Here is a 13286-nt window from a genome sequence, read left to right on the forward strand (position 1 = left end):
ATGATTACTGCTGCTATTAGGGAAAAAGAAAGTAATACAAACTATCACCTTGTTGAATATTTAGTAATCTTGGATTTTCGCCCATAAAGTAAGTTTAAATTTGCTGTTTAGACACAGAACCAACTTAGGGCAGGAAGGACCCTGGATGAGAGCATAGTCACAGCCAGAAAGGGAATCCGTACCTGTCCTATTTTATTGTCATCCAGTCCCAGGACTTCAAGGTTCTTCAGCGCACAGATCTGCAGCGGGCAGTGGTCTAGATGGTTCTGGCTTAGGTCCAGGCAGCGCAAGTTGACCAGGCGCCTGAAGGAGCCCCGCAGCCTGTGCAGGCCTGTGTTTCCCAGGTAGAGCAGGTGCAGCGAGGTCCACCTGCAAATGAGGTATGGCACCTTCTCCAGGCGGTTCCCACTCAGCCCTATTTCCGTCATCTTCCTGAGCTCGGTGAGGCTCTTCGGGATGGAGTGGAGGAGGTTATGGGATAAATCGAGCACCGACAATTGGCTACAGTGGCACAGGGACGCGGGCAGAACGGGAAGGTTGTTAGAAGCTACATAGAACTTCTGCAGCCCCGTCAGGTGCCCGATCTCTTCTGGGATGGCACCGATTTTGTTCTCGTCCAGGTCAATGATCTCCAGATTATAGAGAACACAGAGCTCCTGGGGGAAAGCTTCAAATTGGTTTCGCTTCAGGTAGATCTCCCTCAGCTTGGTTTGGTTCACTATTTCCTTGGGCAGACATTTCAGGTGGTTTCCGGTCAGTCCCAGCAGCTCGAGATGGTGGAGGTTTTTACAGATGACGACGGGAATTTCCTTCAGGTCGGTCTGGTAGAGCCGGAGCTCGCGCAGGGCGTGGAGGAAGCTGACGACGAGAAGGGAGGAGGAGAAGATGGGGTTGTAGCTCAGGTCCAGTCTCTCCAGGCTGCTCAGCAGCCCCAGCGCCGGGCACAGGCTCCTCAGGTTGTTCTTATCCAGGTAGAGGACCCTGATGTTCTTCAAACGCTGAATCTCCTGGGGAATTTCTTCAATCTGGTTGTTCTCCAAATGTACTTCTTCTAATTCTGTGAATGTGAAGATTTCCAACGGAATGGCAGTCAAGCTCTGATTAGAGGCATCAATGAAAAATGTTCTATCATTGACGTGCTGTGGATCATTTCTCTGATGAATTTTAGGTGAATGTTCTACTGATTTTATGTCTTTTGACATTATTTTGAAGAAAAGCTCAAATATTCAAAATCTGAAATATTGTGAAAAGGATGAAAAAAAAATCAGAATTTACCTGCCGCCAGACTTGCTATCCTTAAAAAAATAAAATTAAAACCTAGTTGATTAAACTTACTGCTTGAAATTATGACAGAACATAAAATTTAGGTTTTTGCATTTCATGTTAGAAGAATTAAAGTGAAGACTCCCTCCCCTAACACGTAGACTCACATGAGAAAAAAAAAAAAAAAAAGAGATTAACTTCAGTTTTATTTATTTATTAATTTTTGAAACGGAGTTCCACTCTTGTTGCCCAGGCTGGAGTGCAGTGGTGTGATTTCGGCTTACTACAACCTCTGCCTCCCGGGTTCAAGTGATTCCCCTGCTTCAGCCTCCGGAGTAGCTGGGATTACAGGCACCCACCACCATGCCCAGCTAATTTTTTTTGCAATTTTAGTAGAGACAGGGTTTCACCATGTTGGCCAGGCTGGTCTCAAATTCCCGACCTCAGGTCCACTCGCCTTGGCCTCCCAAAATGCTGGGATTACAGGCACGAGCTGCCGTGCCCAGCCTAATTTCACTTTAAAAAGAAAAAAAAAAAAAAAAAAAAAAAAAGCCTATTCTGAATGTTTCCAGTAGGATGTAGAAGGTTGTAAAAGATTCTTGCTCTTACCATAACACTGAGAAAACACTAGGGAAAAAACCTCATATTTTAAGATGTAGTATTTTTCCTTAAAGCCACCAGAGAGCCAAAGATACAAAGAAAGCAAAAAAAAAAAACAAAAAAACCAAAAACCAAAAAACAAAAACAAAAAAACCAAAACCAAACAAACAAAAACCCCAAAAAACACTATAATCTAGAGATGCCCCAGCCTTTCCTAAATAACTAGAGAGACCTGTGAGTAGACCCTCTCATGCCTGATGGCATTTGCAAGTTTGAGGACTGTCAGGCAGAGAAACAACTCTTTAATAGGCACAGGCAAAGGAACTTCCGGGAGAAGAATAAACCTGCCAAACTTTTAACAGTCATGTGTAGGCTGGCATAGTGGATTAGAATCTGGAGTAGCCCCAAATGCAAAGTCAGTTCTCCCCACTAACTAGTTCTTCCCATTAATCTTTGGCTGGCTAAGTGGCCACAGGGAAAATTGCAGGCCGGACTAAAGAACAGAGGTCCTGTAGTTTCATGGCCTTAAGTACCGAAGCCTGGCTGGAAGGAGCTTAACTCTGTCTAAGCGAGACATTTGAAACCGCAGTTAATTGAAATGAACTAAAGCCCAACCCAGAAACAAATTAAAGTCTAATAAATGGAGAGACAAATCATGTCCATGGATTAGAATACTCAATAATGTTAAGATGTCAGTATTCCCCCAATTGGATCTACAGTTTTTACGTAATGTCAGTCAAAATTTTAGCAAACTTTTTTTTTTTTCTTTTTGGTAGAAGTTAACAAGCTGATTCTAAAATTTATGTGAAAATGCAAAGGAACTAAAGATAATCTTTAGTGAAAACAAAATCAGCAGACTTACACTACTAGGCTTATAAATCTTATAAATGCAAGATGTGAATATTGTATTTCAGAAGGGTAAGTCTTTAGTACACACACACACACACAGAGTCTATGGGGGAAAGGCAGAGAACAACATGACATGATAGTGGCAAGGTTGGCGGTAGCGTCTTTGAACTTCTTTTTAGGATGAAGGCAGTCCTTCTGGAGTATCTGTGCCTCTCATCCATCGCAGAGGCCTGGTCCCTAGATGAAGGGGACACATTTCTAGTTCCATACATAATACTACTGTTCCTCAAAACACAACACTATGTGCTTCAGGAGCTTGTTGCTTTATGCCTGGACTCAAAACCAGCTCCAAGACAGTGTTATTTAAATAAAAGGAAATATTTAACACTGATTTTGTTTAAAACTAGCTGTCTTCAACATTTTTGTCATTTAGTCATCAGGCAGATTAAATTTATCTAATACTATTTAGTCCTGTAAGGTAAAATCTCCAGTTTCCTACTTGCAAATTTCTGAAAATTCTCCACAGTATATAGACTGAGGCAATAATACAAATAAAAATAGGGAACACCTAGAACAATGATTATGTACTCCAGGCTTTACTTAAAGTAACCTAATCAATCTTTACAACAATCCTATGCAGGAGGCATCACTGTTAGCCCTGTTTCACAGATAAAGAAATTGTATAACTGAAAGGGCTCTTCTCAGAACATCGTAGGAAGTGTGAGTAAGAGCAGAGAATTGGACACAACCTCACCTAGAGTTTTAACATCACTTGTTTACAGGAAACCTGGCATTTATTAAAATCATTATTCTTGGGTGTGAGATTTTAGACTTGATTTTACTGTGCAGCATTACAACAAAGTCACCTGGGAGAAATTTATGTGGATTAGAATTAATATGAGGGTGTCTGGGCTTCCAGACACATGAAATAACTTATTTCTCTTAACATTCATCTTTCTCCATAATAAGACCTGCTTAGAATATCTAATTGTGTGTGTATGTTATCTCACCTTAATCATATATCCCATCAATTTGACGGCCCCCTGAAAGCTATATATACACCCATATTTCACCTTCATTTGTGGGTTTAATAAAAGGAGATTGAAAAGCCCTGATTTGCAATAGCTTTGCCAGTAATTCTGCCACAGTAAATGAGAATGGGGAAGATTTGGTCTTTATTGGCCATTTTTCCCCTAGGGATTGCTACCCAAATGTGATCTAATTTACTTATTATTACAATCCAATATTATGGTGGGGTGGTTTCTAAATTAAATAATTGTTGCATCTTCATTTGAAGGAGCCAAGATTTGGATAGTTTAACAATTAGCTTTCTTTGTGTAACTCCAACACCTGAGAAAATCGTTTAAGAAACTAATCAGCCCTCTCAAATTTACAGTGAGTGTTCATGCTTTTGTTTCCAAGTCCGTCTATGCACAAACTGGATAAGTAAGACTAGGTTCCTGAGGTCAATATGGTCCGTGACTCTCTCTGTTAGCATAAAAACCCATTTATAGTTAAAAGAATTTCAAGAGTTTGCTTAAAACCTCACTCAGCAGATCTATTCCTTCTAAAAACTGGTGAACCACAAACAAACTAAAAGTAACCTTAACTGACTTCAGACTGGAAATTCATATAATGGTAATAAAGAGTGGCAGAATGTGCCACTCCAAAATATGCCACTTTGGTATGAGGATTACTTTAAGCTAAAGACACTTGAAAAATGGCAGATGCAAGAAGTGTATTCTAATCTTCCCTTTCCCTCCTTGAAAACAGGAGCTAAAACCTCCCATGCAAAACATGCCTTCCCTATATCAGAAAGAAAATTCTTCAACAGGGAGTTATAGCTGAGAGAATTCTGTACAAATACATTTTGTTAAAAAAAAAAAAAAAAAAAATTCCTGGAGGCAGAGCAAGATGGCTGAATAGAACCCTCTAGCAATCATCCCCTCCAACAGGAACACCAAATTGAACAACTATTCACAAAAGAAAGCACCTTCATAAGAACCAAAAATCAAGTTTGCAATCACAGTCCCTGGTTTTAACATCATAGCAAGGAAAGAGGCACTGAAGAGGGTAGGAAAGACAGTCCTGGATTGTCAGAACCATCCCTCCTCCATCCCCCAGCAGCAGCCATGTGGCACAGAGAGACAATATGTGTGCTTTGGGGAGGGAGAGGAAAATGACTGTGGGGCTTTGTAATGGACTTCAGTGCTGCCTGTCACAGTGGAAAGCAATACCGGGTGGAATTCAGGTGGTGCTCATGGAGGGAGCATTTAGACCAGCCCTAGCCAGAGGCGAATTGTCCATGCCAGTGGGTGGAACCTGAGTTCTGGCTAGCCCTAATACTGTGGGATAAAGTGCTCTGGGGGTTCTAAATAAACTTGAAAGGCAGTTCAGGTCACAAGGACTGCAATTCCTGGGCAAATCTTGATGCTGTGCTGGGCTCTGAGGAATGGCTCTTGCGGTGCTAAATGTATTTTAAAAAACAAGACCCAGTGATTGATGTGTGGTCTGCAAGAAATACATTTCACCTATAAAGACACACATATGCTGAAAATAAAGGAATGGGAAAAGATATTCTATGTGAATGGAGAACAAAAAGAGCAGGAGTAGCTACACATATATTAGACAAAATAGATTTCAAGACAAAAGCTATAAAAAAAAGACAAAAAAGGTCATTATATAATGATAAAGGGGTTCATTCATCAAGAGGATATAATGATTGTAAATATATATACACCCAACACTGGATCACCTAGTTATGTAAAGCAAATATTACTAGAGATAAAGAAAGAGATAGACTCCAGTATAATAACGGCTGTTGATTTCAGCATTGGACACTGTCAGCATTGCACTGATCAAGACAGAAAATCAACAAAGAAGCACTGAAATTAATCTGCACTATCGACCAAATGGACCTAGATATTTACAGAACATTTCACCCAACAGCTGCAGAATACATATTCTTTTCCTCAGCACATGGACCTTCTCAAGGATAGACCACATTTTAGGTCACAAAACAAGTCTTAAAAATTTCAAAAATATCAAAATCATATTAAATATCTTCTCTGAGCATGGTGGAATAAAACTAGAAAGCAATAACAAGAAGAAATTTGGGAATCATACAAATACATGGAAATTAAACAACATGCTCCTGAATGACCAGTAGGTCGATGAAAAAAATTTAAAAAATTTAAAAAATTCTTGAAACAAATTAAAATGGAAACACAACATAACAAAAGCTGTGGGATACAGTGAAAGCAGTACTAAGAGGAATGTTTATAGAATTAAGTGCCTACATCAAAAAAGCAGGAAAACTTCAAATAAACAATGTAATGATGCATCTTAAAGAACTAGAAAAGTAAGAGCAAACCAAATTCAAAGTTAGTAGAAGGCTGGAGTGATAGCTCACACCTGTAATCCCAGCACTTTGGGAGGCTGAGGCAAGTGGATTACCTGAGGTCAGGAGTTCAAGACCAGCTTGGCCAACATGGTGAAACTCTGTCTCTACTAAAAATACAAAAATTAGCCAGGCGTGGTGGTGTGTGCCTGTAATCCCAGCTACTCAGGAGGCTGAGGCACGAGAATTGCTTGCACCCAGGAGGCAGAGGTTGCAGTGAGCTGAGATCATGCCACTGTACTCCAGCCTGGGCAACAGAGCAAAACGCTGTCCAAAAAAAAAAAAAAAAAGAAGAAGGAAAGAAATAATAAAAATAAAAGAAAAAGCAGAAGAAAAGAAATAATAAAAATCAGAGCAGAAATAAATAAAATTAAAATAAAGAACAATCCAAAAAATAAATAAAATGATATGAAAAGTTGAGTTTTCTGAAAAGATGAACAAAATCAATAAACTTCTAGCCAGATTAAGAAAAAAAGAGAGAAGACCCAATAAATAAAATCAGAGATGAAAAAGGAGACATTACAACTGATACAGCAGAAATTCTGAGGATCAACTATATTTTAACACACTGGGAAACCTAGAAGAAATGGATAAATTCCTAGATATACACCATTTGCCAAGATTGAACCATGAAGAAATCTGAAACCTCAATAGACCAATAACAAGTAAAAAGATCAAAGTCATAATAAAAAGTTGCCCTAGCAAAGAAAAGCTGGGGATCCAATGGCTTCAATGCTGAATTTTATCAAACATTTAAAGAACTAATACCAATCCTACTCAAGCTATTCTGAAAAATAGAAGAGGAAACACTACTTTCAAATTCATTCTATGAGGCCAGTATTACCCTGACACCAAAACCAGATAAAGACACTCAAAAAAAAAAAAAAAAAAAAAAAAAAGAAAGAAAAAAAAGAAAAGGAAAAGAAAACTATAGGGCAATGTCCCTGATGAACCCTGATGCAAAAATCCTCGACAAAATGCCAGGAAACTGAATTCAACAAGACATTAAAAAAATCATTCATCATGACCAAGTGGCATTCATCTCAGGAATGCAAGGATGGCTCAAGATACACAAATCAATCAATGTGATACATCCTATCAACAGAATGAAGGACAAAAACCATGTGATCATTTTAATTGATGCTGAAAAAGCATGTGATAAAATTCAACATCCCTTCATGATAAAACCCTTCAACAAACTGGGAGTAGATGGAAGATACCTCAACACAATAAAAACCATATATGACAGGCCCATAGGTAGTATCATACTGAACGGGAAATACTGAAAATCTTTTCTCTAGAATTTGGAACAACACAAGGATGCTCACTTTAACTACCATTATTAAATATAGCACTGGAAGTCTTAGCTAGAGTTAGTAGACAGGCAAAAGATATAAAGAGCATCCAAACTGGAAAAGAAGAACTCAAATTATCCTTGTTTGCAGATGATATAATCTTATATTTGGAAAATCCTAAAGACTCCACCAAAAAAATTATTAGAATGGATAAACAAATTCAGTAAAGTTGTAGGATACAAAATCAACATACAAAAATCAGTAGCATTTCTATATGCCAACAGCAAACAATCATAAAAAGAAAATAATCTCATTTACAGTAGCTAAAAATAAAATAAAATACCTAGGAATAAACTCAACCAAATAAGTAAAAGATCTCTACAGTGAAAACTATAAAACATTGATGGAAGAAATTAAAGAGGACACACACACACACACAAAAGGAAAGATATTTTATGTTCTTGGATTAGAATAATAATTATTGTTAAAATGTCCATTTTATCCAAAGAAATTTACAGATTTTATATACAATTCCTATCAAAATACCAAAGACCTTCTTCACAGAAATAGAAAAAACATCCTAAAATTTATATGAAACCACAAAAGACCCAGCATAGTCAAAGCTAACCTGAGCAAGAAGAACAAAACTGGAGGAGTTACATTACCTAAATTAAAATTGTATTGCAGAGCTAAAGTAACCAAAATAGCATGGTACTGGCATAAAAATAGACACATAGACCAATGGAACAGAATAGAGAACCCAGATATAAATCCATACATCTACGGTGAACTCGTTTTTGACAAAAGTATCAGTAACATACGTTGGGGAAAAGATAGTTTCTTCAATAATGATTCTGGGGAAACTGGATATCCATATGCAAAAGAATGAAACTAGACTCCTATCTCTTGCCACATACAAAAATCAAACCAAAATGGATTAAAAGGTCAGGCGCGGTGCCTCACGCCTGTAATCCCAGCACTTTGGGAGGCAGAGGCAGGTGGATTACTTGAGGTCAGGAGTCCGAGACTAGCCTGGCCAACATGGTAAAACTCTGTCTCTACTAAAAGTGCAAAATTAGCTGGGCGTAGTGGTGGGTGTCTGTAATCCCAGCTATTCTGGAGGCTGAGGTGGGAGAATCACTTGAAGCTGGGAGGCAGAGGTTGCAGTGAGCCAAGATCATGCCACTGCACTCCAGCCTGGACCACAGAGGGAGACTGTCTCAAAAAACAAACAAACACCCAGAGACCCTAGTAGGCACAGACACAAGCCGCTGGATGTTGAGAGGAACACACCAGTGGAGGAGCACACAGGTGGCTGGACATTGAGAGGAACAGAGGAGCAGAAGAGCACACCGACAGGCACCAGCGGACACTGCCAGACCATCCACAGGTAGAACAATGCCTAGACTGAGGGGAATTTGGCCAGCATAGTCAGCGAAGAGTCCGGCTGCTGAGCGGCCAGACTCCAGGGGAAAACCACCTTTCCACTCCATTCCCTTTCTGGCTCCCCATCCAACTCTGAGAGCCACTTCCACCATTCAATAAACCTTGCATTCATTATCCAAGCCCATTGTGGGATCCGATTTTACCGGTACAACAAGGCAAAAACTCCAGGATGCAGAAAGCCCTCTGTCCTTGCGATAAGACAGAGGGTCTAACTGAGCTGATTAACACAATCCACCTATAGACAGCAAAACTAAAAGAGCACCCTGTAACACACGCCTACCGGAGCTTCGCTTCAGAAGCTGTAAGCCTTCGCTTCTAGACACTGCCCTGGGTTTCGAGCTCACGCGCCCCACAACCTGCCCGTCTGCATGCTCCCCCTAAGGGTTTCAGCAGAGAACCAAAGAAGAAGTCACACCCCCATTGTTACCGGTAGAAGGTGTCCAGGTTCTTGGCGTCTTGAACAAAAAATTGGGCAAAACGCATAAACAAAGCAAGGAAGGAATGAAGGGATTTATTGAAAATGAAAGTACACTCCACAGCGTGGGAGTGGGCCGAGCACAGGGGCTCAAAGGCCCCGTTACAAATTTTTTGGGAGTTTAAATACCCCTTAGAGGATTCCATTGGTTACTTGGAGTACGCCCTGTGTAAATGAAGAGGATGAAGTAAGGTTACAAAGTCGTTTATGGTGTACACCCTATGGAGAGGATATTTCCTGTTATAGCCGAAGTGTGAATCGGCCTTATGTTCCCTACCTCCAGACCCTATTTTTCTGCCTCACCATCACATGCCCTGCAAGGGTGATAAGGAAACTATTACCGTTTCAGTATCAAGGAAATGAAACTTACCAGATCATCACATCTGGACAATGAGACACCAAATCCCTCACCTATCATGATTCCCTAAGCGACCACCTGATTCCTGTTGACTAACTCCTCTTCCTTACCCCTCCCTAATTCCTGATTTCCTGCAAGTAGTCACATTTCTTTCTCGCTATATAAACCCCTGATTCTAGTTGGTTGGGGAGACAGATTTGAGACTGATTTCCCATCTCCTCTGCTGCAGCACCAGAGAATCGCTTGAACCCCGGAGGCAGAGGTTGCAGTGAGCCGAGATTGCGCTCCTGCTCTCCAGCCTGGGCGGCAGATTGAGAACCGGTCTCAAAAAAAAAAGAAATTTCCAAATTGTCTGGAATAAGTATATTAAATTTATTTTTTAAAAGGTTATTAAAAACTATAGGAAAATTTTGTTTGCTTTCATCTGAAATATAATGTTCCTCATGTTAAATCTTGTTCTTCCCTGGCAATTGCCTTCTTCCCTGGGAATTCTCATTGTTTCAGTGATTGGCATTCTGTGCCAGGAGCAGCAGGATCTAGACGCAACCCCTGGCCTTTTAGTAACACATGTAGATCTGGCCCCGCCCGCCTGCCGGTTGTCTGTACTGATCTGAGTATAGTCAAGTACCTGCGCATGCCCAGAACGCACCAAGCATTCTGCCCTCTGGCAGCCTCCTTCCGACCATCCAGATACCACCTCCTTCAAGAAGCCCTCCCTTTGGGGAGGTAGCCCCGCCCTTTGGGAGCACAAAACCCTTTTTGCTCCCAAAGCCCTACGGCTTTATCATGTGCTGATGCTACTCTCTGCTTGTTCGCTGGCTGGGCAGGCCGGTGAACACTTTGCAGGAGGGGGCTTTGTCATAATCTTCTTTGTAGCCCCAGCCCTAGCTCAGCAGCGGAGCCCCTCAAACCTCGGGAACTCCTCCCTGCAAAGGAGCCAGGACGCCCTCCCTCAGGCTGCCTTTAACCAGGGCAGAGTGACAGAGGACCTCCACAGAGTTAGCGGTCACTGCCTTAGCAGTTAGGCCTCGGGGCCCGGGCAGGCACAGCTGGCGGGACTCGGCGCAGGCTGGCGCTGGGGCTTGTGTATCCACCTCACAGCTGCAGGCGGACTGTAAGCGCGCGCGCGGTCGCCATGGCAGCGCAGCCGCCGCGGCCAGTGGGTGAGAGGAGCATGGGGAGCCCCCGGGAGGCCGTCCGTGCGCCGGCCAGGTCCCCGGCTTGGGCCCCCACTCAGGCCCGTACTCCGGGCGCGGCCCTGGTGGGCCAGCGCGGTAAGAAGTAGGGAGTCCGTCTGCGCGGCCTGGCCCGGACGAAACGCGCTAGGGGCGCCGGGTGCCACGGCCGGAGTCCTTCTAGCAGCCCGCCAGCCCAAGGCGGCGCGGAGGGAGAGTGCCCCTGGGAACCCCATCTGTGACCAGAGGTTTGGGGCGCCCCGAAACGAGGGCAGGAGAGGAGTCCCCGCCGTTTGTGCGATAGGTTGTGCAGATGGTGTCTGTCGCCGTGCTCTCGGGATCTCCAGGGTCTCCCTCCGGGAGGGTGTGGCTGGGGGGCTCTTCTCAGACCCCTTTTTGTGAAAGTCCCAGAGAGCAGGTCACAGGTGGGCATGAGGGTCTTGATACCGTTTCTGACTTTGCACCTCTGTACTGTCTCCATTTTAAATATTTCTGCGCCCATGAATGATCTTTAGCGAGTTAAGCATACCCTGAAGGGCCACCCCTTACACGCCATTTCCGTTTTATATGCTTGTTTTAAAGTATGTTTGTGGATACGGAACTGTTCGGAGGCTGGCTTAATAGTACTCACTGAATCCAGGAGATGGGCAGTGTTAGGCTCTGCCTTTAGCATGAGAGGAAATTAAAGCTGGGATAACAATTTGTTCAAATGTGCACACTGCGGATTCTGGGTGGGGCACCCACGTTCTGACTCATGCTCATCTCTTGGATTTCCCAGTGCTTGGCTAAGTATAGAAAAGCATGTTTTGGAGGGATCTGCCTCCTAAATAAGTCCTTTCTCTGGAAATTGTAAAACGTGCTGCCAGAGTCGTGGATGAAAAAATGAAATTTGGGTTAGGTTCTTTACATTTTTCTGCGTAGCTGGGTTATTTCCTAGTTTTTACTTTACTATACAGTATAGGAAATAAATTCATTGGTGCCATAAAATCCTGGCATACAAAATACATAGGTGAATTTTAAGTCAAAGGAAGGGTAGCAGAAACTTTTAAATACTGTAAATCTGTGGCTAGCTTGTTTAATAATAATATTTCCATAATTTTGTTTAGCTGTATTTAGCTCGTAGGCTAAGATTCCTTCATGCCTTCGCGAAAATGAATTGTAGTCTGACACATTTCTGTGCCTTGTGGTGTGGGCAGCGCTGAATCTCGGAGATTCTCAGGGCAATCTTTCTCTTAATGCCAAGGAAGAGAGTAGGGAAGAAAGAAGCCTACTGGGAGCCCAGCTCCATCTTCTATTTGGGATCTACTTGCTTTGTTTCCTGGGGAGGATGCTAAAGCAGCATTTTCTAGATTGCATTCCAAGTGAGGGGTGTGTGTGTGTGTGTGTGTGTTTGAGATGGAGTCTCCTCTGTCGCCCAGGCTGGAGTGCAGTGGCGCGATCTCCGCTTACTGCAATCTTGCAACCTCCACCGCCCGCGTTCAAGCGATTCTGTCGCCTCAACCTCCCAAGTAGCTGGGACTACAGGCACGCGCCACCACGCCGGCTAATTTTTGTATTTTTTGGTAGAGATAGGGTTTCACCATGTTGGCCAGGCTGGTCTCGAACTCCTGGCCTCAAGTGATCCACCTGCCTCGGCCTCCCAAAGTGCTGAGATTACACGCATGAGCCACCGCACCCGGCCAGAAATGCAGCATTCTTATCTTCCCTATTCTCAAGCTTAACAGTTTGAAGAGTGTGCACATGTTTTAAATACTCTGAGAAGTGTTGTGTCTCTGTATAGTTTTGTTTATTTTAGCACTTCTCAAACTTACTTGATGATAAAACCTATTCTGTTTGGAACACCTTTGATCATCCTGTAGAACATGAATATTCCACAAAATACAATTTGGGAAATATTGTGCTACAATATCATTTAAATACATGAAAATTTTCCAAAATAGGTGAAGCTTTTTCAATATGTACATCTATCCACATGACAGAAATTATGCTATTTAAAATTGTCAGAGATTATCTAGTGACATGGGAAAACTGCTTACAATATAACGTTAACTGAAAAAAACAACATATAAAATTATATCCAAAGATTCCAATTTTGTTTAAAAAATACTTAATATGCATATGAAAGAAAAACTATAAGAAGTATGTATGCCTAGACCTCAATTGTGGTTGTTCTTTGGCAGTGGGATTGCAGAGTAACATGTATTTTCTTTTAATACTAGAAATTTCCGGTCGGGTGCGGTGGCTCACCTGTAATCCCAGCACTTTGGGAGGCTGAGGCGGGCTGATCACTTGAGGGCAGGAGTTTGAGACCAGCCTGGCCAACATGGTGAAACTGCGTCTTTATAGCCGGGTGTGGTGGTGTGTGCCTGTAGTCCCAGCTACTTGGGAGGCTGAGGCAGGAGAATTGCGTGAACCCGGGAGGCAG

The 13286-nt window shown here is 42.3% G+C and overlaps 2 protein-coding genes across 8 annotated transcripts in view; one reads left to right on the forward strand and one right to left on the reverse strand.

Annotated features, from left to right (window-relative positions):
- Positions 1-10500, reverse strand: part of LRRIQ4 (leucine rich repeats and IQ motif containing 4) — a 25222-nt gene extending 14722 nt beyond the window's left edge. The window contains exons 1-2 of one of the 2 annotated variants that reach the window (XM_073023472.1): positions 10315-10500; positions 183-1233 (exon numbers count right to left, since the gene is read on the reverse strand). In XM_073023472.1, coding sequence (XP_072879573.1) covers positions 183-1202 — 1020 coding nt within the window. In that variant the 5' untranslated portion in view covers positions 1203-1233; positions 10315-10500. Of the gene's footprint in view, positions 1-182; positions 1258-10314 lie in introns of those variants that run through there. The other variant, XM_007972142.3, reaches the window with a different exon arrangement.
- LRRC34 (leucine rich repeat containing 34) overlaps positions 10411-13286 on the forward strand; it is an 18728-nt gene continuing 15852 nt past the window's right edge. The window contains exon 1 of one of the 6 annotated variants that reach the window (XM_007972139.3): positions 10411-10960. In XM_007972139.3, coding sequence (XP_007970330.3) covers positions 10822-10960 — 139 coding nt within the window. In that variant the 5' untranslated portion in view covers positions 10411-10821. Of the gene's footprint in view, positions 11287-13286 lie in introns of all 6 variants that reach the window. The other 5 variants (XM_007972135.3, XM_007972140.3, XM_073023474.1 and 2 more) reach the window with 5 other exon arrangements.

This window comes from Chlorocebus sabaeus, chromosome 15, assembly GCF_047675955.1.
Source record: "Chlorocebus sabaeus isolate Y175 chromosome 15, mChlSab1.0.hap1, whole genome shotgun sequence".
In the NCBI taxonomy this organism is placed as follows: domain Eukaryota; kingdom Metazoa; phylum Chordata; class Mammalia; order Primates; family Cercopithecidae; genus Chlorocebus; species Chlorocebus sabaeus.